Source organism: Myiozetetes cayanensis, unplaced genomic scaffold (genome assembly GCF_022539395.1).
Source record: "Myiozetetes cayanensis isolate MyiCay16 unplaced genomic scaffold, myiCay2020 scf1, whole genome shotgun sequence".
NCBI classification, from domain to species: domain Eukaryota; kingdom Metazoa; phylum Chordata; class Aves; order Passeriformes; family Tyrannidae; genus Myiozetetes; species Myiozetetes cayanensis.
In genome coordinates this window covers 3,986,502-4,013,241 of record NW_026086604.1, presented here as the reverse complement: position 1 = coordinate 4,013,241, position 26,740 = coordinate 3,986,502, and the positions used below count along the sequence as shown (strand labels likewise).

Below are 26,740 nucleotides of genomic sequence, written 5' to 3'. Positions count from 1 at the left end.
AGGTATTTTCATATCATTCCAAAGCCATCACGGATACTTTTAACATAAACCCTTACTGGGTCTTTGTGTTTTTCGATTTGCTCTGCTGGGAAAAGCAGATGCTCTTCTGAATTTAGGTGTACAGGTGCAAACTGAGTTAAAAAGAAGATGTAACACAAAAATGAAGATACATACAGGTTTTCCAGGAGGTCCTCGTTCCCCTGGATTTCCAGGTAGACCCTACAGATCAAGAGAAAAAAATAAAAATGTGAAATTATCATACAATAACCCCTGGTTACTCCTACACTCTGCTGATTGCTCCGGATTAGCACATATTTTACTGTCTGCTGCTGAGCAGCACTGCTCCTTGCATGTGACAAACAGAAACCTCAATATCTGCAACTTTAACATCCTCTGACCTCCTCCTAAACCTCATTTACCTACCATGTGACCTTGCCAAATTCATTTCAGTCACAAAGAGATTGAAATTGCTTTAGTTTGTCTTCTGGTCACAGGAAACACTATGAACTGCAATAGTGTGAAGGATGAAGCTTTAAATCTCTGATGGCATCTGTAACATGCAAAATTGAGACCTTGCAAACAGGTTGGTTTGTTTGTTTGCTTGTTTGGAGAGCTGTAGTGGTTTTAGTTTTCATGAGATGAAGGCATAGAAATTACCAGCATCCTTAGAATTTTAGGCCCAGAAAGTCATGGTTTGGAAAAGGGACAACCCCCACCCCTCAATGGGTTTCTCTTATCTGTCATTATCAAGTCATCAGTTTGTTAAAAACAAAACAAAAACCTTATCTAGAGATTATTGTAATATTTTTGCATAAACTAATGCTCACATGGCAAAACCAAATCTTTTGAACAGGACAGTTGGTCACTGTCCAGGTGGTGACAGAAATCTGCATTGCAACTTTGCAGTGGTGTTTCAAGACAGACTTGGTGAGATTCCCCCAAACCACTTTTTGCTAAATTCCTGTGTCCACCTGGTCCATCACCCTGTGTCATCATTCAAACATGTGCAGTTCTATCCATATGAGAACCTTAAAGATCATACAAAATATCTTCCATCTATCTTAACCACATGCAAAAGCTGTCCTACCTGACCAATTTTGCCTCTAAAGGAACAGTTTCTACTGACCATCTGAAAGCACCTTATCAGCATTCAGTTTTGTTGATTCTGCAGCAGGTCCCAGCTGGAGGGCTCTCTGGGATGGTTCCAGATTTCATCCAGGATGTTCACAGAATAGATTTGGTTGGAAGGGACTTTAAAGAACATTTTTTTTCAGCCGCCTGATATGGGCAGGGCCACCTTCCACTAGACCAGGTTGCTCAAAGCCCCATCCAGCTGTACTTGGACACTTCCAGAGATGGGTCATCCGCAACTTCTCTGGGCAAGCTGTTCCAGTGCCTCACCACCCACACAGTAAAGAACTTCTTCCTAATATCTAATTTTAACCTACTCTCAGTTTGAAATCATTCTCCCTTGTCCTGTCACTACAGGCCCTAGTAAATAGTCTCTCTCTATCTTTCTCATAGGCTCCCTTCAAGTACTGGAAGGCTGCAATGAGGTCACCCCAAAGCCTTCTCTTCTCCAGGCTGAACAATCCCAGTTCTCTCATCCTTTCCTCATAGGAGAGGTTCTCTATCCCCCTGATCATTTTGGTGGCCTCCTGTGGACTCGCTCCAACAGTTTGATGTCCATCCTCTGCTGGGGACCTCAGAGCTGGATGCAGCTCTGCAGATGGGGCTTCACCAGAGAGGAGTAGGGAGGGTACAATCACCTGACTCAATCTGCTGCCTACACTGCTCTGGATGCATCCCAGGACTCACCTGGCTTTCTGGGCTTCATCAAAATCTGGATGATGATCAATACAGTGAAGATAGAAGTAGTGGCTCTCAATCAGTCTCAGCTCATCAGGGGCTCACCTGTTAGGTGAATCTGAGACTATTCAAAATTTTCACCTGGAAACCTTCATTAAAATTTGATTAAATGCTCTGCTGAGATGGGGACCAGGTGTTCTGTCAGTCACCTTGTCTCAGGTTAGTCTGTTGTCTCCAATCAGTTTGTTGTATTATTTATCAAGACAATCAGATGGTTAGTACTTGGCCACCTGGGGATTTATGACTGAAGTACACTGTGTGTGCTACACCACAACTAGAACTATAAGGAAAACTTGAATTTCATCCTTGTGTCTCACATAGTACTTAAATCCTGTATGCCTTGCTAGAGGAGAGAGAAAAAAGGTAACATATACTGATAGTCTTCTTCTATTCCACATTAAATGCTTCTGGGTGAGCAACAACCCTTCAGCTACCTTGACTTTCTAACAGATGAATATTAAACACAAACTGAAGTGGATCTAGAGTGGACCTGAAGTAGTATTGAAGCCCATGGTTGAATGCTTGTTTCCCAAGGAACTAAACCTTCTGCAGAGGAGGATAAAGATAAGATAAGGTCCCAAGGAGAAGGTTAGCTTATAATAAAACCACAAATGCTTTTCTGGGGAATTGAGTAAAAATAAGGAAACATTATAGCCATTTATAGTTTTGCCCCTCCCACAGAGCATCAAAGGGAATCTAGAGGACTGTGTGATGTTTGCAAAGTCCCCTCTCCTTCACAGGTGCTAATTGTCAGGTCATGCTTTTGGCATCCTCTTCGCTGTGGTTCTCAGCCACTTCTGCAAGTGGGAAGAGGGCTGACTAAATAGCAGTTACACAGATCTTATATTCCCAGACCTATTTTGTTTAGGAAGACTCACACAGCACTTTCTTTAGAAAGTGTGATGCAAAGCAGAGACTTGAACCATGAGAATAATCTTGTATCAGAAAGCAACACAGAAAAGACAGTTCAGAAATGTCTTTCATGCTGACTAGCAGCATAGCTATAAATAAACTCTTTCTGCCGCGGGCCTCACTGACAGCCTTTTACTTTGGGATCTGAAACATGAACAAAGCACTAGTGGTGTAATTTGAGTATTTAAAGATTTTTTTTTTAAGAATACAGGAAAAAACTTCTTAGTTGTATGAAAAGGCACACAAGAAGAGAGTGAAAAAACCTGAAATCCTTGGGAAGATTTAAGCACAGCTATGATATCCACATGGTATCAGATTGCCTTGAGACAAAATGGGATGGACCTATTTTCTTGCACTCTGTGTGATGTGGAACTGTGATGTCTTTAACAGGGTGTAAATGAGACAGGAAAAGAGATTAAGTTCTGTGCCATGGCTGACAAACCTGAAAACCACTGAATTCCCAGGAAAAGTCAAACAACTGAAAGCTACAAGACTGAAAACAGAGAATGTCCTTTGAAGAATGCTTCTTTGAACCAAAAAGAAAAAACAGATGTAGAATGATGGCACTTCAGCACAGTGCATTATCAGAGAACAGGCAAATGGAAGCAGAATCCAAACTAAAGGAAAGATTGTTGGTCTATAGAGGCCTGGAGTCAGAAAAGGCTGACTAAAAGAGTTCTTGTAAGAACAGAATCATAGAATCAGAATATCCTGAGTTAGAAGGGTTTCACAAAGATTGAGGATTGAGTCCAACTCCTGGCCCTGCACAGGACAATCCTAAGATCACATCATGTACCTGACAGCATTTTCCAAACATATCTTGAACTCTGTCAGGCTTGGTGACCACTTCCCTGAGAAGCCTGTTCCAGTGTCTGGCCACCATCTGGGCGAAGAACCTTTTCCTAATATCCAACCTAAACCTTGCCTGGAATGCCTTCAAATTGCTCAGAGCAGAATCAAAATACTAGAATGATGACATGGAGGGTATAACTGTATCTGACAAGCTAAGAGGGGAGGACAGTGGAAAAGAGAAATCCAGAAAATTTAAAAACAAACAAACAAACAAACAAACAAACCTATCTGGCATTGAAAAAAAAAAAAAAAGCTGCTAACATGATGTGGGAAAATGTGCAGACCCAAATAACAACCAGTGTTGAAAAGCTCATAAAGTTTGAACACTTCCAGGAACTTGCAGCCAACAGTGGTTGGCACAAAGTGGAATATCCAGTGATTGGTACAGCACACCTATAATATAGTGAAAAAAATACCAGCAATGAGGAGGTGTGATGCACAGGATCCAGAGGATCAGTCTGCAAAATCTGACACAGGAATGATTGTTGACTGGAAACTGAGGGAAACTGTGATGATGTTATGCTGAAAAATGAAGCTCAGGTAAGTGGTGCATGTGAAAATACATGACTTAAAGAAAGTCTATAAAGAAACACACAAGTGTATTATAAGGAAAATGTGTAAGTCCCACAGGCTTATGGTGGGATAGTTCTATTACAAGACTGAAAATTAAACTTGAAATGCAATAACTTAAATAGGTTACAAGTCACAGCAATAAAGAGACAAGAGGAAGTTTAATAAATGCACTCTGGTTTGGAGTGTAAAAAACCCTAAAAAAACCCCAGAAAAGCTCCTTGAAACTGTCCATCTAACTGCAGGGGAAACCTGCAGAAAAACCCCAGAAAAGAAATCTCCGCTTTTCAAATCCAATGGCAGTAATATATTCATTCACAAAGGTTTTGTAATTATGAAAGTAAACTCAGGGGAAGATTAACTTCCCAGTAATGCTGGAACTTAGTTACCATGAATAATTAACCTAATTTAAAAAGTGATTAATTCAATGTTTATGTTAATTAAAATTATCATAATCAAAATACAGAAAGGGCTTATTAAACAGGTGCCCTCACTGCTAATAGTAGGATAAGAGAATGTCTCATTCAGATTGTTTCCTAGTCTAAGGGCACTAAGTAGGTGTGTTGAACAGAAATGGTTTATCTCTCAGCAGACAGTCAGAGGATGATTCCCAAAACATGCAGTGTAAGCGTATTTGGCCAGAGAGTGTCTGCTCCTCTGGGAGTATCTGATCAAAGACCTTTTTTCAAAGCAACAAGGGAAAATAAGGAAAAAGGCATAAATGACAACATCAAGGACACAAACCTGACCAACAAATAAGGATGACAATGATGGGAACCAAACTTGGATATTCACAGTAATTGATGAAGGCACATGGAAGTGTGAGGACGCTTATTCCAGCAAGATTATCTGATCCAGGACCTTGTCAAGTGGGAAATTAGGGAAAAGGAGGAAATCAGAAACTAAATATGCCAAGACACAGACCTAACAAAAAACAAATCTTGTCACTCACACAATTGATGGGCTATCAGGAAACCACAGGCTGCACTTCCAGGGAGACCAGTCTGGACTTTGCAAGTGATAAGACTGTAAACCAGGGTGACCCTGAACTGGGAGGGTGCAGGAATTGATAGAGCTGCTGGAGATGCATGAGGGGCTGTGCAGGGGAATGGACAGCAGTGAGTGACAGAGGTAGACAGGGTGTAACAGGGGCTGGTCATGCACAAAACAGGGCTGGTGGATGCATTTGTTTGGCTGAGCTCTGCACCTCATCACCATGGTTTGTCCAATTATCTTATATCTTCCTATAAACTTTTCACAGAATCATAGAATTGTTGGGTTGGAAGGGACCTTGAAGATAATCTGGTCCCAACTTTCCTCCCATGGCCAGGGATACCTTCTACTAGACCAGGCTGCTCAAAGCCCCATCCAACCTGGCCTTGAACAATTTCAGGGATGGGGCATCCACAGCTTCTCTGGGCATCCTGTGCCAGTGCCTCACTATATGCACAGTGAGGAATTTCTTCCTAAAATCTAGTTTAAATCAACCTATCAGTGAGGAGGGACTTGGTCTGCAGCAGCTGGAGGAGACAGCCATGCATATAACGTCATTTAACACATAGAAATATTTTTTTATAATTCTCAGACTAGGAGTTCGGCCAGTTTCTCTGACAGAAGGTACTTAAGGCTACAGTAATTTAATACTCAATACAGGAATACTGCAGATTAAAATTTGATTTGGATTATTTTCCAAAAGCAAGAGAAAGTAATTTTTTTAAGTGACTGAGGGCATTAAAACAGGTACAATACGCAGTAGTTGTGTTATGGAAGAAATTAGTTGTACGATCAGGAAAAACAAAGACCTAAAATCCCCCACTTTTTGGGCTTTAATAATCAGACCTTTAGTTAATCAGAAAAAAAAAAAAAAAGGAAATTAAAGATAAGAAAATAATGTATATGGGAGAAGACAGTATCTCCCAGCTTTGTCTCAGAAGAAGACAATTTGTAGGGCTTTATGGACATAATGAACTCCACAGGACAAATAAATACCAAGCCTTTTGCAAAGAGGAACAGAACAAGGCCAAACCATCACAACTATACTGTACACCTATACAAGCATTTTCAAAACCTAAATTTTAATAAAACAAGACCCTGCCCTGAGAACTCTTGATATTTCATTGAGTTGCCAACAGACATTTCAAAAGGTGACCCTGAGCAATGCTATCAGGAAAAAAAAAAAAAAGGCACAGGCTTTTAGGGCAGTAGAAAAAAGTTAGAATGTAGTCATGTAAAAAACTGAATTTATTCACCTATGGGAGATAGTTCTGGCCAAAACTATTGCAAAAGAGGTACTGACTCTTTCACCTTCCCAAATACAATTGTAAATCTGATTTGCAGTGTCAGAGAGTACAACAACTTATAGCAGACACTTCCACAAGCATCTGATGAGTTTGCAACTGGACAAAACAATGAAAATAATAGTTTAATGTATGTAAATGTGATTTAAAAGATTTTTTCTGCCTCAGAAAAAAAACATGGAACACATTTGCAAAGGCCACAGCAAAATACGAGACTCTGAGGCAAGTCATTAAGGCAATTGACACTGAATGGCTTGGGAGCTGCATAGTAAATTCATATTAGCAATTCAAATTGGAGCTTTCCCAACTGATGTCATACTGTTTGAACACAGCAGAGTACAAAAATGGGCACGCTTCAGAGAATACAGGAACACTTCACTGATATCGAAGAGGACAAAAACAGAACAAAAAATTCTCTGTACTAGTAAAAGGAAAATGGAGATCAAGAAACTGTGAATGCATGATCTTGTCAAAATAGGTTATGCCTGCTGTAACACCAGAAATGCTGGAATGTGCAGTGAGTGTCATAGAGAACGTGTTTTACAAGTACCATGAGGAATGGTTCTGTTTGAGTTAACCTTCTGCAGGGAAAAAAGAAAAAAAGACTGCAGTGCTGCCTCTCCAAGAGCTGACCAGTCAACGCTGGTCTGAGAAGAGCCAGAGACTCTGAAAAGCTGCCTCTGGCACTTGCCTCACACAACCCATCTATCTATGTATTAAACCCATCTACCATATCTCCTGTTTAAAACCTCTTGATTAAAACTCTCAGCCATCTGAGACAAGATGAGATCTAGGGACAGTCAGCAGGACACAATCAATCCCCCATCCTTAGCTGCTCAGGGACACAGGGTGATGGAGGAAAAGGACCATTTCTACTATTGTGGGATGTGGAAGAATATCCTGGCATTATCATTTATCTGGTGACCAAGTATAGAATCATAAAATGGTTTGGGTTTGAAGGGACCTTAAAGATCATCTCATTCCAACCCCCTGTCATTGACAGGGACATCTTCCTTCCACTAGACCAGGTTGCTCAGAGTCCCAGGGCCTTGAACACTTCCAGGAATGGGAGCATTCACAATCCCTCTGAGCAACAAGTAGGTGGGAAGAAAACTTTTAGACCACCTGATGTATGTCAATAAAGCCACACTAGAGCTGAAAATTGCTTGTTGTGGAGTTAATGGAAACTGGTACCCATTTCAGACATGATAGCATCATGAAACAGTAATGAGAAGAGTTACAGAAGGTCACTGCCCCAACCCCAGAGTGTTCCCTCAACAGGCACAAATCCAAAGATCAAGCCTTTCAAAATCTTCAGAGCCTCCTTCAGAGGACTGGTTTCCACATCACAGAGAAAAAAAGTGCTCCTCTTTCTGATTCAGCACTGCAAGAGAACCAGGCAGTGAGAGGGAACAGTCTTCCAGCTGGGACTCTGCCACATTCCTCTCTATTCCTCAGTTCCATGACTCACCCACTGAGACAGCAGGAGAGAGGACAACGCACCAAGAGGTTAAAATGTCATCAAGCATGAACAATAGCAGCAGAAAAATGAACTCATAAAGAACTTTTTTCAACAGCTGTGGCCCTTTTTCCATAGAAATACTACGGGGTACCTATCTCAGAGGCTTCTAAGAAGTTCCTAGACAGCTTAACCATCCTTTTCCAGTGTGGGATCATTCCCAGTGTATGCTGCTATTCTCCACTGTCATTTTAAAATGGTTCAGTGGTGCAGTCCACCACTTTCCTCGAGGCAATCCTTATCCCAACTGTTTTAACATCTGACATCCTAACTTGTAAGCACTCCACTTCTGTGAATCAGCTCCCTTAGACCATCCTAGTAACCCTCAGTGCAGCTGACTGTAAGCATACATTTTCAGGGATATTAGATTCGAGCATTGACAAATTTATTGAGCACTTACACTTTTATTTTACTTACATCCTGCCCAGGAGGCCCCTGTGGTCCAGGGATACCAGGTACACCACGGGGACCCTGGTGGGGAGAGAACAGACAAACCCAATAACATGAGTAATATTTATGAGGCACCTCTTAGCTGAAGAAAAGAAATCCTCAACCTAATAGTTATTGGGTTAAAATTAACTGGTGGTTAAACAACTATGAGAGAGTTTAAGAAAAAATATAATTAAATCCCATAGTGCACTATTCTAGTATCTGTCATCTCTGTGCCTCAAGGGACTTCATGAGCATTGCTAAAGTCAAGCTTCACATAAATTGACTGGAAAGGTGATAATGACCCTTTATAAGAGGCAAGTTTTTGAAGAGGGAGAAAATATGAATGAGCACAGCAAGGCAGAGGAGAAAAGAAGGTCCACCTCCTCAGTGCCAAGCTATCACGCTGGCTAGGACTGGCTGTTGTGCTGGAAATTCATGACAGTGTCTGTGAGAACATGGTACAGTTTTTTGTTTCACAACAATGGATTGTATCCTTGCAAAACTGAATGTTGAGGAACTAAGTGTGTTTGGTGAATATCAAAATCTGTAAGGTTTCAGTAAGAAAAATGCTTAAAAATGGTTTATTTAAAACCTTTTGAGGCCATGGCTATAAGGCATAGCAGTATGTCCTGAACTGTGTGTCCTGAATTATGTGCCTTGATATAATTTTTTGAATGAAGGGTGAAAAAGTAACTGATTCTTTCTCTTGTAGGATTATTGACACATAAGGAAAAGTTGTCCCCAGGCCAAGATTCTCAATCAACTCTTTATCACAACTCAGTGTAAGAGACAATTACCTGGTAATACACAAGACAAGTCCCCTTTTAAGGGTCAGCCCCCCTGTGACCAACCCTCAGGAAAAAACAAATTAATTACATGTGCCTGCATGAAATCACTGGTAGAAACACAATTAATGTGGTTACCCCCCTCCCCATAAAATTTGGTTATAGCTAGAAAGACATACTGTACCAGTGATCCCTTGTCTCCTGGGGGTCCTGCAGGGCCCTGCAAACAGAAAAGACTCAGCAATAAAACCACTTAAAATTAACATCCCACTTTGGCTGATCAGGGATGGTCCTGTGAAGCATTAAGGGATTATTTTCTGCATTGGTCTGCTTGGCTGCACACAGGAGTGTGTGTGCACTGAATATGCCCTTTGACAACCCATGCTCAGCCTCGCTCCTGGCTGGGTCTGGACACAGAACCACACAGAAACACAGCATCTGTTGGGCTGGGACATCCCACAGGACCTATGAGCTCTTTAATTTAGGTCAAAGCAAAAAATCTAGTGGTCTTGTGAATGCTATTTGCTTGGGGATACAACTTAAAAAGGAGCAGCTGAGTAGAGTGAGGTACTAGAAGGTACCCACATCTGTAGGAACACCACAGAAGTGGTGCAGTACCAATATCCAGCATGGATGAATCAATCTGGTATTCCAAGCACACACAAAACAAGGCTTATCCACACATCCTTGGGGCTGTGTTTGAATAAATTGGCTCACACTATAACTCCTCTCCTTTTCCTTTCTCTTTCAGGCACTGGTAACTCACTAATCCTCATCCAGTCCTCCATGCAAGACACCTTAATGCTGCGCTCAAGCAACGGCTAAATGCACAATTCTGGACCCATAACAGTATCAACAGGGCAAAGCAGGGCAAGATGGAAACCTTTCTACTTATTCAGCACATACACCCACTGGGCAGCTTCAGCATAAACATGTGAATTCACCCCAATTCTCCAAGCAGTCTCCTCTTCTGTTGGGAAGAATGCACTCCACTAATGCTCAAGTTTATGGCTCAGTGTTATGTAAATTGTGACTCAACACTTTAGCAGATAAGGTGAAAAAAAATCCTCATCTATGTATACTTTTTGTACAGGGAGCAAAGCCTGAGAGAGTTGAGGGGCAGGGGAGGAAACAGGGTGAGTATTTCAATTAAAAAGAGTTGCTGGCTTGCAGCTCTGAAGCTGAAGTATTATAAACACAATTTTGTTACATTGCTAAAAGGGATAGAGACTGACACTTTTAATTTAATGTGTAATATGTACTGAAGCATCTCCAGTGATTTTATTCTGGTGTGTTGCTTGATTTTTTTTTTTTTTTTCTGTAGGATTCAGTCTGATAGATTCCGGGTTATACAGGTTTTTTTATAAATTCCACAGTCTTTGCACTGGAACTGAGGTTATGATGGGAAAAACAGTGGAAAAAACCCATCATAGTAATTGTTTGGTTTTGTGTTTGTTTGTTTGTTTGTTTAAGTATTTAGTGAAGCAGATTAAATAAAACTTATATTAGGATAGTGTGGTGTGTAGGTGGCTACACATCCTGACAGTGGGCAAATAACAATGCCACAGAAAAAAAAGCAATCTTCTGGTGTGAGACAAGGGATGTCTGCATTTGGAGTCAAGTTCTTAGTCATTTGTTTTCATGGATACGAGGATGCTAAAGCCCCAGTCAAGAATAACTTTGTCATCTTGTGTACATCAGGATGAAGAAGCAAACTCATCTAAGCCTATACTGAATCTAAAAACCTGTAATTAAGAACCACCCACAAGGTAGTGACTTTCAAACAAGCCAGATACTCATTTGCTAATTTAATTCTAGTTTTAATATTAATGATTGAACACTAAGAAATGCAGGAACACCACTGCTGCTTAGATAAATCTTAACAAATGACACCCAGATAATCTTCAGTCATTGGTAACCCTGTGATGACCATGAAGGCCATGACGCAGTCTCAGTGTGAAACATGACTGACCCAATCTGCTTTAACTTAGATGGAATTCAGCTTAGTAAGAGCAAATATTAAGTGTCAGCACTACCCAGCAACACGACTTGTCATTTCAAGGCAATTTTCTGTACTAACTGGGAAATTTATATCTAGATAAACAGAGTATTGATAGCCAAACATTTACTGATTGGTACAGGATCATGGCATGTAAAAGGTATTGCGAAGAATAAAATAATGCAAGGTTTCAGATATCTTCTAGTAATTACAGCTAGAAAAAGAAATTGCTTTCTCCTAAACATATTTCAGTAGAAAATTCAGTGCAAATCTGGAGGTCTCTGAGCAGGGCTACAGCTAGAACACTCCCAAATCTCCCTCATCTCAAGAGGAGTTGCACATGAGAAGTACTGTAGTGATAAAACCCCAGAAATAGGACAATCCAAATTTTCCAGAGCAGACTCTCAGATACACCTTGTGACCTACTAATATTCAGGAGGTGAGGGCAGAGTCAGATGAGGTTCAACTAACTAAATGTTTGTGGGAAATTAGGGGGATGATGGTCCTTTTGGAACACAGCAATTTAAGCAATCTCATTTTGTGTTTTGCTATCAGAGTGTCTCTATGTCACTGGCGTGGGCATGTGTGTCACACTCATCCCTTTAAAGAGGGGAGCAGCAAGGTTGTATCTGTCCAGTACATCAGAGCTGCTGGCTCAGCACAGATCTCCACTCACATCCACAGCCAGCATGTCAGGATGGTGCAGAAAATTCAGGAGTGACAGCCATGATACCAGTAATTCCAACAGCACTTTTTCTGCCTCTCTGTTTCAACTAAAACTGAATGCATCAGGAGCCTTCAACAAAGAGATGTTTGATATCTGAGACACAAATGGCAGCCTCTGGACTAGTCTGAAATTTGCACCTTTAGAAGGTAGAATTGTCCCACAGGCACAGTTGAGCACAGGCAACACATTCCCTGGGCGGCAATGGGTAATTTTCCACCTTGCTACAGGTTGCAGCAGGATCTGCTACTTACAGGGAGTCCAGCCAGGCCGATTCCTGGCACACCTCTGTCTCCTGGCTGTCCAGGGAGGCCAGGAGCTCCCCTTTCACCCTGAAACAAAGGAAGAAGTTATAGGCTTTGTGCACTGATGAGAAATATGTACTGAAATGAATACAATCAGGTTTTACAACAGAATGTTGCACTGATATATCCTGACCCGATTCTGCCCACAGAGGAACAATATCTGGCTGTGGCAGCATGGGGACATGGCACAGTTGATGTCTTATCATCCCAAGAAAACTGTCTTCTTCCATCACAGGAGCCCCAGCCCACCTCTAAGAGCACTCACACAACATCAGTGTGTGCCACGTCACATGTGACTGGGAACACAACCTCTGCAACTACTTTTCATGTATTTTAGTGCACAGCATCCAACTCCCAGCATTTCACAGAATTATCAAGGTTGGAAGAGACCTTCAAGATCATCTAGTCCAACCATGAACCCAGCACGACCTTAATCACCCCTAAACTACATTCCCAAGAGCCACATCCAGATGCCTCCTGAACACTTCCAGTGGCAGTGACTTCATCAGGGTGTCAGGAGCTCTCCTTGGCTTGGGGAAGCACTGAGCACTATAATACACTTTTGCCTCTCTGTATTTCTATGGTAGATGGGTAAGCCACAAAAATTGCTAAATACAGATTACTTATCTGTGAAAGACAGAATTAGGGGGGTTTTATTACATCTTAATTTATTTCTTTCCCTTTCCAGCATAGACCTATTCAGAGCAGCGCATGAAATTCTTCTGGTGAAAAATAAGTCAACACTTCTACCACTCTCTCTTGAGCACTGTACTACAAGAGGAGAGCCCTCCCCTCTAGAAAACAGAATTTTCAAAGCAAAACCTGATTAGCAGAAAAAATGACTCTGGTCAATGGACGCTGCAGACAGAGGGCTAAGAAAGAATTCAGCTACGATACTTTAACATCTGTTTTCTATTTACAAGGAGAAATCAATAAGACTTATATGGATTGCATTGCAGGTGTAAGATTTGGTCTCATGTTTGCAGTAAATTTATAACAATGAATCTTATTTATGTTATCTGTTATGACATTATTTCTAGCTATATGGAAGCATGATACCAAAATTGTTACCTGTGGACTCTGCCCACCCAAATTTCAATCTGCAATATCTCCTATTTTTTCCCTTTCTTTCTTCTTAAACTAATCTTATACCACAAAGAAACAATACTGCAAGGACAGTTAGAAAAAATATATTCTGATTAGTTTAAACACTCCAGCAGATCCCTTCTCTGTTATTTTATTCAAGAAGATAACTTCAATACAAAAGGTTCAATAGTATTTTCTGTGCACATTTAAGATTCTTACCTTCTTCTGTGGATATTGAATAGAATATTTTATGAGACTGCTTTAGAGTTTTTTCTGACTTTTATATTAATTCTCTGTCTATTTGTGTGTGTCTTTGTGGGTGTAGTGTGTGGTCTGAACCATCAAAGATATATACAACAGGCTACAATGCATTTATACAAAATGTAGCAAAATAGAAATATTCATAGCAGTTTGGGTATTTCAAATGTATGGGACCTAGTTGGATTGAGTCTCCTAATGCTATAATCCTTACATCATTTACAGAATCTCTTTGAACATCCTATTCTTCTTCCAATCCAGTTCAGGACATAGTCATTTTGAAGAGGGGAATTTCTGATTTTACTGGAGATTCAAGCACAATCCAGATGCTCCCAGAAACAAAGGGTTTTACTGGTTTGTACCTTTTTCTATTTGCTGTGTACTTATAAGGGAATATACAATACTTTCAGCAGAAGAAATTAGTGGCATTAACCTAAGCAACTAGTTAGTTTTTGCCTTAGCTATGATATATGAGGGCAAACCAGGACTATCTGGTCCCACTGGAAAATAATTCACACCTCCCTGGAGAGGTGGAGTGAAGGAGAGCTATGGAGGAGTGCTCTTTGAGGGGCTGACAAGTAGTCTCAAGAGTAGATCATCCTTGAGCCATGCAATGTCTCTCTAGCTGTATGGATTAAAGGGCCCCAATCACAGTTTCCCTGAAAAAAATGTGCATTGAGTCCTTAGTCTGTGTTGAATTCACATAATGGTGAAAGAAATTTTAAATGTGCAAAGTGTACACAGCTAATTCACATCTGAGTATCTCCATCGACAGATATACTGAAATAATAGAGAAAGGAAGCTCCTAAAAGTCTAGGACTGCATTTTTGAGTGAAAGCTTCACAAATTACTTTCCAGGGGAAAAAAAGACCGTGTTTTCACCATAATTCTTTTTCCAGTTCAAGGGACTGAGAGTAGCACTCCACAATGAAGTCCATGATCACCTTGTGTCCAAAGGGTCCTGGCAAGCCTGGTGGTCCTCTTTCTCCCTAAAGTGGAAGAGGCAAAACAAGAAAACAGTCACCATCCATCCAAACAGGACCCTGGACTTTGATATAGTCCCTGCTGCAAGTGCACCCCCACACACCCTCCTGACCTCATACCATCCTGGTAATATATTACTGACAACACGTAAGCAAATTAAATCATCTGCCAACTTGGATAGAATCAAATGTTTTCAGGGACATTCCACCAAGCTAATAATTTTTTTCACTGGTCACAAGGTCAGTGGCTGCTCCTTGTGGAGGTCTCCATTTTCAGTGGTCACCACAGCACACCAAAAGGGGTTCAGTGTTCAGAAATGCAGCTTTAGTTCTCTCTGCCATTTTGGATGCAGTGCTGTGATCTGGGGTGTTTTGCACAGCCAGGCCTTTCATGGATTCTGGTAAATCCACTGCTCTCCTGCAGAAGTGATGCCTGTCTGTCTCATATTGAAACACTCAAGCACAAAGCTTGCCAGCTGTACTTACCGGTGCTCCATCTTTACCCTTCCCAGGCAAACCTGGTTCTCCAGCAGGCCCTGGTGCACCAGGTGGCCCAGGAAAGCCCACTTTTCCTTCTTTTCCAGGATCACCCTGTAGAAGACAATCCATCAGAACTCTTAGTAGACTAATACAGACCATTCCTGTCTCATGTAATTCACTGAGGCTGAAAGATATGTATTTTTCCTAGCTTTCTCATCTGGATTCCTTTTGGTATAATAGGAAACACTCTGTTATGGAAAGTATTTTCCTTCAGTAATCTCAAGGTGCTTGTAATTTCCCTTAAGGAAAGTAAAAGGAGTCTTCAAACAGAACTCAAATTGCCATATTAGCACATCAGACACTCAGCAAGTGAATTGGGAATAAGCATGTTGAAATTTTGAAACCTTAGATAAATGATATAAAGGATTGACTGAACACATATAATCCTTTACACAAACAGTTGACCAAGTTTGTGACTAAGTCTGGATCCAGCCACACCTAAATTCCCCTCTGAGAAGGAGTTTAAGACACAAGGGGATCCTTCCTGAACCTCATGACTCAACGGAAGGGTCTCCCTGACAGTTCTGTCTGACTCTGTCCTTTATGCAGTAAATAATCAAGAGTACTTGCATTGAACCTTGTTAAACCAATGTGGCATTTACCACTGAACTTGGTTAACTCAGTGTCTTTTATCAGTAAAATATATTGTTGCTTCTTTCTCACTCTATCCACGACACTGTATGAGAGCGCCCTTGGTCCCTGCAAGACCCTGAGGTGGAGCTCAGTAATTTGGAAGAAGATTTGACAGAAGAGGCTGGGATTCATTCCCTCTTAAGCTCCAAATATGTATATATATATATAGATATATATATACATATGTGGGGCCATGTTTCTGACTAATCATTCCTACTCCAGCAAACAAAGACCAAGACTCCACCATTCTGGGCAGGGTGCAAAGCACGACCAACCAAATCACCAACCCCTGACCTCAGAAAGCCCATGGGATGGGACATAAGAGTGAGGCAAGGCAGGCAAAGGCTAAGCAAGAATGCACAGGAAAGCTGAACTAATGGTACAGCTGTAACAGCTTATCAGAAAAGCAGAACTCTGTTTTCTAATCATGAAAGACACTTTTCCTTCCAGCTTTATATTCACAGTGATAAACAGGAGTTTCTTAAAATACCAAAGGCCAGCTCCTGTCAGGCAATGAGGATGGCAGAAGGTCTTCATTTCAAAATGTAGTGGCTTCACTCTATCCAGTCTTATCTGTGTGGTTTATATTATGTAAATTATAAAGCTGCAACAGGGTGAAAACCTTAGAGCACATGTAATAGAGGAGTTCAGACAAGATGATCTGATGAGCCCATGTGTCTTAACTGTACATGAACCTATGGAATAATTTCCCAGTTCAGAATGCTTCTGTCTCAGTTACTTAAAATGCCCCCCCCCCACCAAAAAAAAGAATTAAATCCATCAAAGAACAAACTCACCCTTTCCCCCTTTTCTCCTGCCTTCCCTGGCAGTCCAGGGCCTCCAGGCACACCCTGAAGAGAAATGAACTTTAAAGCTTAAAAGTTTCTTTGTAGGCAGTATTTGATCCTAAAGCAAAGGGGTAGACCTGCGGGTTCAGTCCAATCTATCTCAAGGATTAGTATCAGTTCTATATTTCCCAGTATAGACAACCTGTAATCCAGAGAACACCACAGAAGAGCTGTGTACCAGGTCCCTAAAGGAGGATTTTTTTTCAATACAAAGGGGAGCTCAACAGCAAAAGCAGAAATAGAGCTAATCCTAGATTTGTGCATTCTGCTTCTACTACTAACTTTCTATTTCATTTTGTGAAACCCTCAGCAGTTCCTGATCCATTACAAACAACGCCCCAATCATCAGAGGAGCCAAAACCCTCCCAATATTTTTTTTATTTTTTATGGCTACTGCTCTCCAAAGCCACACATTGGGAAACATAGCTATGTTCATTTTATCCTCTATTTCAGTTTTCAATCCTTTTCACATCTTGGCAGTTCTCAAAGGATTCCATGTCAAAATATAGATGATTTAGAGCTCTAAATTAAATACTGTAACTTCCTAACTCACCAAAACACATTTTGGAGTGGTACTCCATTTTAAGATGTGGAATCACGTCTTGGCACCATTAAGATTGGATTGACCTCAGAATGGATGTGATAATTATTTTCCTTTCTGCACCACTAAAAATTGTTTCCTCCTATATTAGCTTTTATAGGTAATATATTGGTATTATTGATATAGAAGTTTGCTTAACGGAATACGAAATTGAAAAAGGTCTTACTTTCAACATCACTTTTCAGTTTGAAATTAAATCACTAAATTGATACAATTAAATCAAATGTATCTTAACAATTAGTAGAAAGGCAATTTAGGTTGTCTTAGATTTCACAGGTAATAAACCTCTGGCTCAGAGTCCTCTGTGCTAATCCACTGTGCCTTAATACATCATATCATGAGGTCTAAATGGTGTTTTTCTTCTACTCCAGGCATAATCCAGAGAACTCCAGGAACTAGAAAGAAAATTACACTAGTGGAGCTGGGATTAGAGTTAGTTCAAAGACTTTTTAGCAAACAGGAAAAGTTTTATCATGCACAACTTAATAGTGGTGATGAACATCTACCAAGGTAAGGGGGAGACCACATCGATTTGAAGGCTCTAATTGTAGGATCAAATACCTTCATGCTTTCATAACAAATAGGGGGGAGTTTACCATGCTGTTTTTGTATCAAGAAGTCATGTTTACAACAGAAAAGGAAAAATGAAAATAAGGCAAAGAGAATAAAACCCAACAGACAATAAACATTGGAATTCTTCTCTCGACGAGTTGGCAGGAAAAATCGCTTTTGACATTTTGGTGAGGAATGAAGCAGCTCCATTCCTCCCTCTTGCTTAAAATGAATATGAGATGTTTCATGGACACACCATTCCCAGGTGCCTCCAGATCCTTCAATTCAACCATAAGAAACTAGTGTAATGAAACACAGCCTTTTAACCTGATAGTAATCCCCATGGAGGGGAAAACTAAACACATTAAATAAAGAAATCAGGACACAGATGGGAAAACAAATACACTGGTGCATACATACCACATTTCCTGGCAAGCCTCTTGGGCCTGGGGGCCCTGCTGGTCCACTCACACCCTGTTTTGAGAAAATGAAGTGTGTGTGTACATATGTAAGTCACAACTTGTATCACCATAGGAACAAGATGTTCTAAGGGAGATTGGATTTCATGTCAGACAAGGTGTTGTACAAGCAGAAAGCAAAAAATAGCATCTTTGTGAGAAACTTTCTAGTGTAAAGAAGAATGAGACAATAAAAAACGGATGAAGGTTGTCTTTGGGAGCTTAAAGCTACCTTCCACCAAAATAAATCCTAAATCTAGCTGAGATGCAGGAAGAAAAGTCTGGGCCAGAAACATCAAAAGAACAGAGGAAACTATGTTGATTTATCATAGAAAAAATCTAGGTCAACAAAATATGCTTTGTTGACAATTCCACCTTTCTCTGCTCTGGGCAACAAAACCTGAAAACACTCATTTGCACTAAACAGATGAACATCCCAAACCATTGAGAGTGTATAGTTCTGAATTACAGGTCTTTTCCATTTGCAGATGAAAGCTTTATAGGATGAGAGAGCCCATGTGTGTCCCTAAATATTCATGGGGGACATTAGAGAACACATATTTGGTGATTTATGTCTCCATAGAGATTATATTTGGGATTACTCAGGCTATATTTAGATATTTCAATAAAATCATAGATTTGGGTTAAAAGGGACCTTAAACATTATCCATTTCCAACCCCCTGCCAGGGGTAAGACACCTTCCATTAGACCAGGTTGACCAAAGTCTCACCCAACCTGGTCTCCAGCATTTCCAGAAATGGGGCATCTACATCTTCTCTGAGTAAGTTGTGCTGGGGCTTCCCTATTCTCATAGTGAAGAATTTCTTCCTAGTATCTAATCTAAACCTACTCTCCTCCTAAAGTCATTCTCCCTTCTCCTATCACTCCCTGCCCTTGTCAAAAGTCCCTCTCCAGACCCTTGCAGTGCCCCTTTCGGTGCAGGAAGGGGTTCTAATGTCTCCCCAGAGCTTTCTCTTCCCCAGACTGAACAATCCCAATTCTCTCAGCCTTTCCTCATAGCAGAGGTTTAAAGATTTCCTCATTTCTGTAATCATTTACAATTGCTGATCGTTGAGCCGGTAGAAACACTTGGAGCAGGGGCAGTCTGTGAAAGGATGGCAAAAGAAGAAGGTGTCTGTATATGCCTGCATTTCCATTTAATTAATATCCTCCTTGTCAGGAGGGTATACAAATAAGCAAAACCAATGGGTAGTTTTGGTGGAAGGGGGATGTGTTTTGCCCTTTTTTGTTTTATATTCCTCCCTGAAAGTACTAATGAGTTCTACAATCAAGAGTGAAAGAGAGCTGGGAATAGGCAGTTCAGGGTTTAGGGTCAAAGCACTGCTTAGGGACAATATCACAGAATATTCTGTGTTGGAAGGGACCCAGAAGGATCATCAAGCCCAACTCTTAAGTGAATGGCCCATACAGGGATCAAACCTACAAGCTTGGTGTTATTCACACCATGCTCTAACATCAGAGCACTACCCCAGGAAGGAAAACCATGAACACAAAGGTGGAAGAAGAAATTTCAGTGCTCTGAGATGCATAATTTGGATCTCCTATTCCCTCCTTCTCCTAATCACAAGCATCCTCTCTCTCAATCACTATTTCAAAAAGTTCCTCAGTCTTTCTTACTTCTCTGCTTACAAAGTCTGTGGCTTCTTATTCAGCCACAAAGGTCTTATGTGCTCTCACAGTAATAAAAAGGGACTGGAATCCTTTCCTGTTCCTTAGCACAAAGCCAGGCAACAGCAGTGCTTCCCACAACATGTCTCAAAAAAGGCTGTGGAATGAGTCCTCTGGATGAGCCGGTATTAAAAAAATCACAATTGACAAGGAAGCCTAAAAGCAACCGTGATCAAAAAGCAATTCAGGGTGCTGATGAGCAGCTCCCTGCTCCAGCTGCCCCCCTGGGCTGGGCTGATATCTCAGTGCAGTCACCAGCTCCACCAGCACCTCATCCAGAAAAGGGAATTTTGTTAGACAGGGAGAGATTTCACCAGTAAGAGATGCACAGTTTCGAGCTGGGCTGACAGAGGCATTGATCTGTTTGGTGCAGATGAGCCTGTTTGCCCAAAAGCAATGACTCTTCCAGCCATGGATTAGGATGTGCCCTGTGTCCAAGCAGCCTGGGACTCCAAAGCTGGAAGGCATTGACTTCAGTGTCCCTTCAGGAGTGCTACTGCCAGGAAAAAATACTGCAAGGGAAGCAGTTACTCACAGTCTCTCCAGGGGCTCCAGCCTCTCCTCGGGCTCCTTTTTCCCCCTTTGCACCCTGTGCAAAAAGAAGAGAGAGATACCAGTTGATTAGACATGGGAGGGGACTGCCTACCAGACAAAAAGACTTCAAAATGCCTGAAAGTGCACTAGGCAATGGTTTTTGTTAACCAACTCATAGAGGAGTTAATGGCTGAGGAAACAGCCCTCGGTTCTCTGTGCAGCAAGAATAAAACTCCAAGATTTAAGAAGAATTACTAGTGGTTGATCAGCTCAGAGGCTGTTTCTCATCACAGGATGCTGAAACTTGCAGGTATTTATCTGGGTGAAACTCCTTCCTATCCTCAGGCCTACCAGCTATTTAATTTCCAGCTGAACTCTGATCGTCCCCCTTCACAGAGGAAGATTTGCTTGCAGTTCTCAAACATACACATCAGTAATTTAGAAATGGTCAAAATAGATCCCTTTGCAGAGGTTTGTCCTAGTCCTACCTATCATGGGGCCCTTTCTGAAGAATTTTGGCAGGACAAATTCTACTCGCTGAAACATCCCCCATTTAGCAGGTATTAGTTAAAAGTTATATGGTATTATAATTTTGTTTGTTTAAGGTTTTCTTGCAGAATGCTAAGACTGCTGTTGACCTGTTTAAGCTGTTGATGCCCAAATATTGCTGATTATATGACTGGGGCACAGCACACATGAAGGCAGAGTTAACACCTCCCCATGTTGACATTAAAATACCTCAGTGATGACTGGAAATAACATGTGTGAGAGAAGAAATATTTAGAAGATGATTGAGACTATATAACCATTTCACATGAGTAATAGTTCACTCAAGTTCAAACGGACTGAGCTTGAATCTGACTGTTCTGCAGTAATTTGATGATGTACTGTAGTGACTTGTCTGTGAGACCTGTGGCACCAGTACAAGGTGCCCTATTGGAAGAGCATGAAGTTGGAAGAAGTCTCTCAGAAAAAACTGATCATGCCACAGAAGTACCATATTCCTGAGCTGATTTTCCTCCTGATGCCTGGTATAAGTAAATACCTCTACAGAAGTCCCTGAACTTTTAGCAATGACTAAGAAGAAATAGGCTGCAGGTGCATAGGGGAAGAATTGTTTACAATGACATATACCTTGAGGGCACTCCTCTCTGGTCATATCAAAGATTTTCTTCAAGGCTGGGCCCTCTTACCTGGACTCCTGCAGCTCCTGGGGCACCTTGTTTACCTGGGAATCCAGGTAATCCCTGCAAAAACAGAGTGAGAGGTGAAGGAGTTGAAGGTCCTTTCTTCTCATGAGCAGAAGGAGATAATTCTCCCTCCTCCCACTGAGAGAGGAAAGAGTGCTTTTTACAGAAGCTGTGACTGCACAGGACTCTGTCTCTCCTGGAAGCTCCAGAACAAGAGCAGTCCAGAATAAAAATGCAGTAGCCAAACACAGAATTTAGCTGGGCCGCAGCACAGCACAAAGACAAGAACCACTGGGGCTATTTCTGATGAGAGAGGCATCCCAATATGGAATAAGCATGTCCCACCCTCTCCCTCCAAAACAGGCAGCTCTCATGTCCTCTCACTCTTAAAGTTCAAAACCAACTGAAGAAATACTTGGCTGTACTTACAGGTTCTCCACTGGTTCCTCGATCTCCTTTCTCCCCTTTTGGCCCAGGTTCACCCTGATATAAAATAATAAGACAAAGAGAGAAAGAAAGGCTGTTTCCATGCCTGGAAGTCACCACTCCTGTTTGGTAAGAGGCCTCTTTCAGTGTTATCCATTTATCATAGAGTAGCTTCTGCAAAGGACTTTAAGGTCGATGAATCAAAACTGACATCCCACACTAAGACCTGGAGACCCCTGTCCAGACTTCTTTTTCTGTTATGATAATAATTGAAAAATGTGTAGTTAAAAGGAAAAATTTTTTACCTCATAGAAAACATGCCATCCTACAGCTGAGGGTATGATCCTACATACAGATAGTTCCCTATCCCACTTATAAGAGAGAGGTGTTCAGGGTCTCATCTTGAGTACTTCCAGAGGTGTGCACTATGCAGCTATTCCTGATCTCTGGTTCTATTAACATCTCCCTACATCCATGCAGCTTCCACTCCCCCCTGCAATGTCAGTACATTATTTCATGCATCACCATCACTGGTTAATAGGATTAATTTATTCCTGTTCTTCCTCCTTACAGTAAACTGAAGATGCTTTCAGACAGAAGTTCATCAGCTTTGTCCTGAGCTCTAGTACAATAATCAATAAATCCATATTTCTGCTTTTTGTAAATTGAAAAGGAAAGCACACAACTATGGAACTAGCTGGAATAAACCAGGCACTACACGAATACTCACATTTATATATTGATATGAACATATGTATTCAGGCAACAGCAATCATTACTTATTCATTATTTATCACACAAAGTGTTTCAATTATGCAATCAAGGAAGAGTAGGAACATCAGTGATTTTAGCTACATACACATGCAAGGAATAGTGATCAGTCAAAATGCAGAGCCAGACAAATCAGCTTGAATTTTATTCACATCAGCTATTTGCCAATCATTTCTACAACACCTGGGAATTCAGAGTCCATTTTCAAATGATTCTCTAACAGACAAAATAAATGTATCTGCATAAATACTACTTATACTTGTATTTATTATGCATTATGAATAAATATTATCATCTGTGATAAATAACGGGAGGAATTTCACTCTTCAAGTAGCATTCCTGTTAGAACAACTTTTAACCAGGCAGTCCATGATGCCATCTAGTGTCCTTCAGAAAGATAACAGGGCCACCTAAAGTGGCTCAAGAAAAGGGTCCAAAGCTGTAAATCTGTATGGTTGTGCCTGAAAGTTGTTTTGTGTAATGACCTTTCGTGTCCCAAAACTCTTTTGAGAGAGCAGAACAACAAAGCACAGACATATGTCAGTACAGTTGTAGGCAGGGATGGTGTTACTGAGTTGGAATAAGGACACATATTACCAGTGAAAACAAGACTGCAGAGGGAAGAAGTAATTCAACAGGTAAAGTGAGGAAGTTTTTTCAATATTCTTCTTTCTCCCACTTTTTCCTTGATACGTGATCTGCACAGCAGTGCAAAATCTAACAGCCACAGACATGGGTAGAGGAAGCATCTCTATAGAATCATAGAATGGTTTGGATAGGAAGGAACTTTAAAGATCATCTAATTCCAACCCCCTGCCATAGGCAGGGATGTCACCCCCTAGATCAGGTTGCTCAAAGCCCCATTCAACTTGCCCTTGAACGCTTCTGCCATGGGGCATCCACAGCTTCTCTGGGCAACCTGCGCCAGTTCCTCAACACTCACAGTGAAGAACTACTTCCAAATACCTATTCTGTCAGTTTAAAGCCATTTCCCCTTGTCCTGTCATGACATGCCCATGTCAAAAGTCCCTCTGAAGCTCTCTTGTAGTCCCTTTATATACTGGAAGGCAATACAAGGTCTCCCTGGAGCCTTCTCTTCTCCAGGCTGAACAGCCACAATTGTCTCAGCCTTTCCTCAAAGGAGAGGTGCTCCAGCCCTCTAATCATCTTTGTGTCCTCCTCTGGATTTTCTCCAACAGGTCCATGTCCTTCTTATGTTGGGGGTCCCAGAGCTGGATTCAGCACTCCAGGAGGAGTCTCACGAGATCAGAGGAGTAGAATCACCTCCCTCGACCTGATGGTCGAGATGTTTTTGATGTAGACCAGGACGCAATTGGCTTTCATCAATCCAACCCAGAGTAAATCTTCCTGTGAGTCCTTCCAAGTTTGCCAAGTCAATACTTTCTGCTGGGGTTGTTAACACTGTCTCTTAGTGCTGCCCATTGGCAGCTGGTCTGAATCCACTGCCACCCACTTCTTACCTATAGATCAGTGCACAGAAATGATACAGTGACAGGTAACAGCTGCCATCAACCTGAGCCAGAGTAGGGCTTACGGCTTCCATGACTGCTCTTTGGAAGTGTCCCCTGTAGTCTCAATTATGCCTTAGTAATTTTTGTGCCACTTAAAGGACAGTAAATGCAGTGGGGGCTCAGCTGTTCCCAGTTGCAGGGGGAGACAGAAAGCAAAGAGAGGAGCATTTACTGCTTTTGCCTCTTTTCAGGCATCACACCTGACCACCACTGTGGTTCTCTCACCCCATCCCCAAGGATATTTTGTAATTCTAACTGAATAGCCTAAATAAATATGAAAAAGTTTCCTGGTATTATACACCACACACTCAACGGGAAGCAATGGCAAGGACTGGTTTCTGGAGAGTGCATGACAACATTCAGCACCCTGATGGTCCTGCCACCTCTATAACACAACCCATGACACTCTCCTAAGGCTTATCACCACCTTCTGACTCTTTAATTTATAGACCTGAAAGTCAAAGGTAACCATCCTTACCTGCCCTTCTCCTCCTAAAGCTCTCAGTGCTAAGTGCAGACCTGTGCTATGGAAGGTGTCACCACATTGGTTTTGCACATGGAGAAATCCCAGCAAACTGACCAGCTGACCCACTTCAAGCCTTTTACTCCTTACTGCTTTGCAGCTCATTTACAAGAGCAATGCACTCAAAGCAAAAGAAACAAATAACTCCTTTTGTGATTGTAGCACTACAAAACCCACATAAGATGTCATTGTTCTGCACCTTTCCTTAGTGTATATATACATATATATATATACACATATATATAAGTGTAAGCTATGAGCCAAGGGAAAAAGGGGACCAAAGAAATCTTGTCTCTATTTCCAGTCCTACCTCACATCCTTATTTCCTCCTTCAGCCTCTGGAGAACCTGGCATATATGCTTTCCTTTCTAATGGCACTCTTAGAGCCCACCCCTGCCACCCCTAAAACCTCCTGATCCGTAACAACCTTATTCACAGACCATGTGAGGTCATTTATCTCCCAATATGTGCTGCAAGGGGGAAATGAAACTTCATTTTGAGCCTGGTTTAAGAGGCTGGGATAGCATACAGCTGTGTTATAGGCGCCACCAGTTTGAATGCTGCTCTTACCAGAACACCTTTGGACTTCTCATCATGGCTGGTTACAATGGTGAGGATGCCCAGAACCAGACACAAGCTGAGTTCTTTGCTGAAAGCATTTAAATAACTCAGAAAACACTAAAGTGCTGTGTGTCTATCAAATACAAGAGATGATAACCAAAGGCCATGTTTATTAAAGATGTTACTTACAGGAATCCTGGGGTGTGGGGTGAAGAACGCTGTCTGGAACAGAAAACAGAATGTTAAGGATTGCCCCTGTTTCTTGACATGCAATAGCTTGTATTCTCCTTGTCATTACAGATTACACATCCCATACATCCACCAAGTAGGTTTATAAATGAGCAACTCATTGTAACATCTGGCTGTTTGGAAACAAGCCCACAAATATCAGACATTTCTTAGAGTGTTTGAAATACAAGCATAAACTCAGAAACATGCTGTAGGTCCCATTGCTAGGGAAAAATGAAAAAAATCTTTGGCCCTTTTATCAAGTTTACTGTTAGTGATCTCCATCTCACTTTTCCACTTGGACCCATCTTCTACATTACTAAGTTTCCTGACACTGAGGTTGATCTTGGTGTGTTGTCTCTCTGTTTTGCACCATGTACATGACATCTCAACATCATTTTCTTAGGGAGACTATTTTCATAGTCATTCTGAAGGACTGGCCACAAAATAATGATAACGTTTTGTAGAAAGAGTAACTTTTTTCAAAGCTGATTAAATTAGGTAGAAAAAATAGTCTTTGAAGATCTGAAGATATGCCAAAATCATCACCTGCTTTTAACAGCTGAAATAGAAATTGTTTTTCTTTACAAACACAGGAACTTGAGCAGTCAGCCATGTCTCCTCTATGTCTAGCCATGTTATACTGTGTTTGTGAGTTGCCTTCTCCACCTTTACTGATCTATCCTTGGTGTTGTGACTGAGTCATTCTTGTGTGATACATGGGGAGTTTTCCTGCATGAAGCACACTTTGGCACAGATCAATGTCAGGGAATAAATTCTAACACCTCCTCCATTGCTGCTTGAGGGTCTCAAGGCACTTGATTTTCACCAACAGACCTTGATTCAAATTTTCTCCATAATCTTTGGCAGCTGTATCCGGCTGTGGAGAGCAGAGATAATGAGCAGATATCTGTCATATTTTTTGGTGGATCTGTGACTGAGATCAGTCCTCTGGTTGCAGTGATAGTGCTTATTCCAAGCTGTTTACTCAGATTTTGCTGGAGGGAACCGTGAGACTTGTGTATTTACATTCAGTGGTTGCTGGTTCAATCACCAGTGAAC

The 26,740-nt window shown here is 41.3% G+C and overlaps 1 protein-coding gene across 1 annotated transcript in view; it reads right to left on the bottom strand.

Annotated features, from left to right (window-relative positions):
• COL22A1 (collagen type XXII alpha 1 chain) overlaps positions 1–26,740 on the bottom strand; it is a 224,706-nt gene that overhangs the window by 35,525 nt on the left and 162,441 nt on the right. Inside the window, exons 33-44 of the mRNA XM_050324956.1 lie at positions 25,640–25,672; positions 22,067–22,120; positions 21,641–21,694; positions 20,449–20,502; positions 18,186–18,239; positions 16,562–16,615; positions 15,078–15,182; positions 14,553–14,597; positions 12,214–12,291; positions 9,421–9,456; positions 8,437–8,490; positions 175–219 (exon numbers count right to left, since the gene is read on the bottom strand). Of these exons, the coding sequence (XP_050180913.1) occupies positions 175–219; positions 8,437–8,490; positions 9,421–9,456; positions 12,214–12,291; positions 14,553–14,597; positions 15,078–15,182; positions 16,562–16,615; positions 18,186–18,239; positions 20,449–20,502; positions 21,641–21,694; positions 22,067–22,120; positions 25,640–25,672 (666 nt within the window). The remainder of the gene's footprint in view (positions 1–174; positions 220–8,436; positions 8,491–9,420; positions 9,457–12,213; positions 12,292–14,552; positions 14,598–15,077; positions 15,183–16,561; positions 16,616–18,185; positions 18,240–20,448; positions 20,503–21,640; positions 21,695–22,066; positions 22,121–25,639; positions 25,673–26,740) is intronic.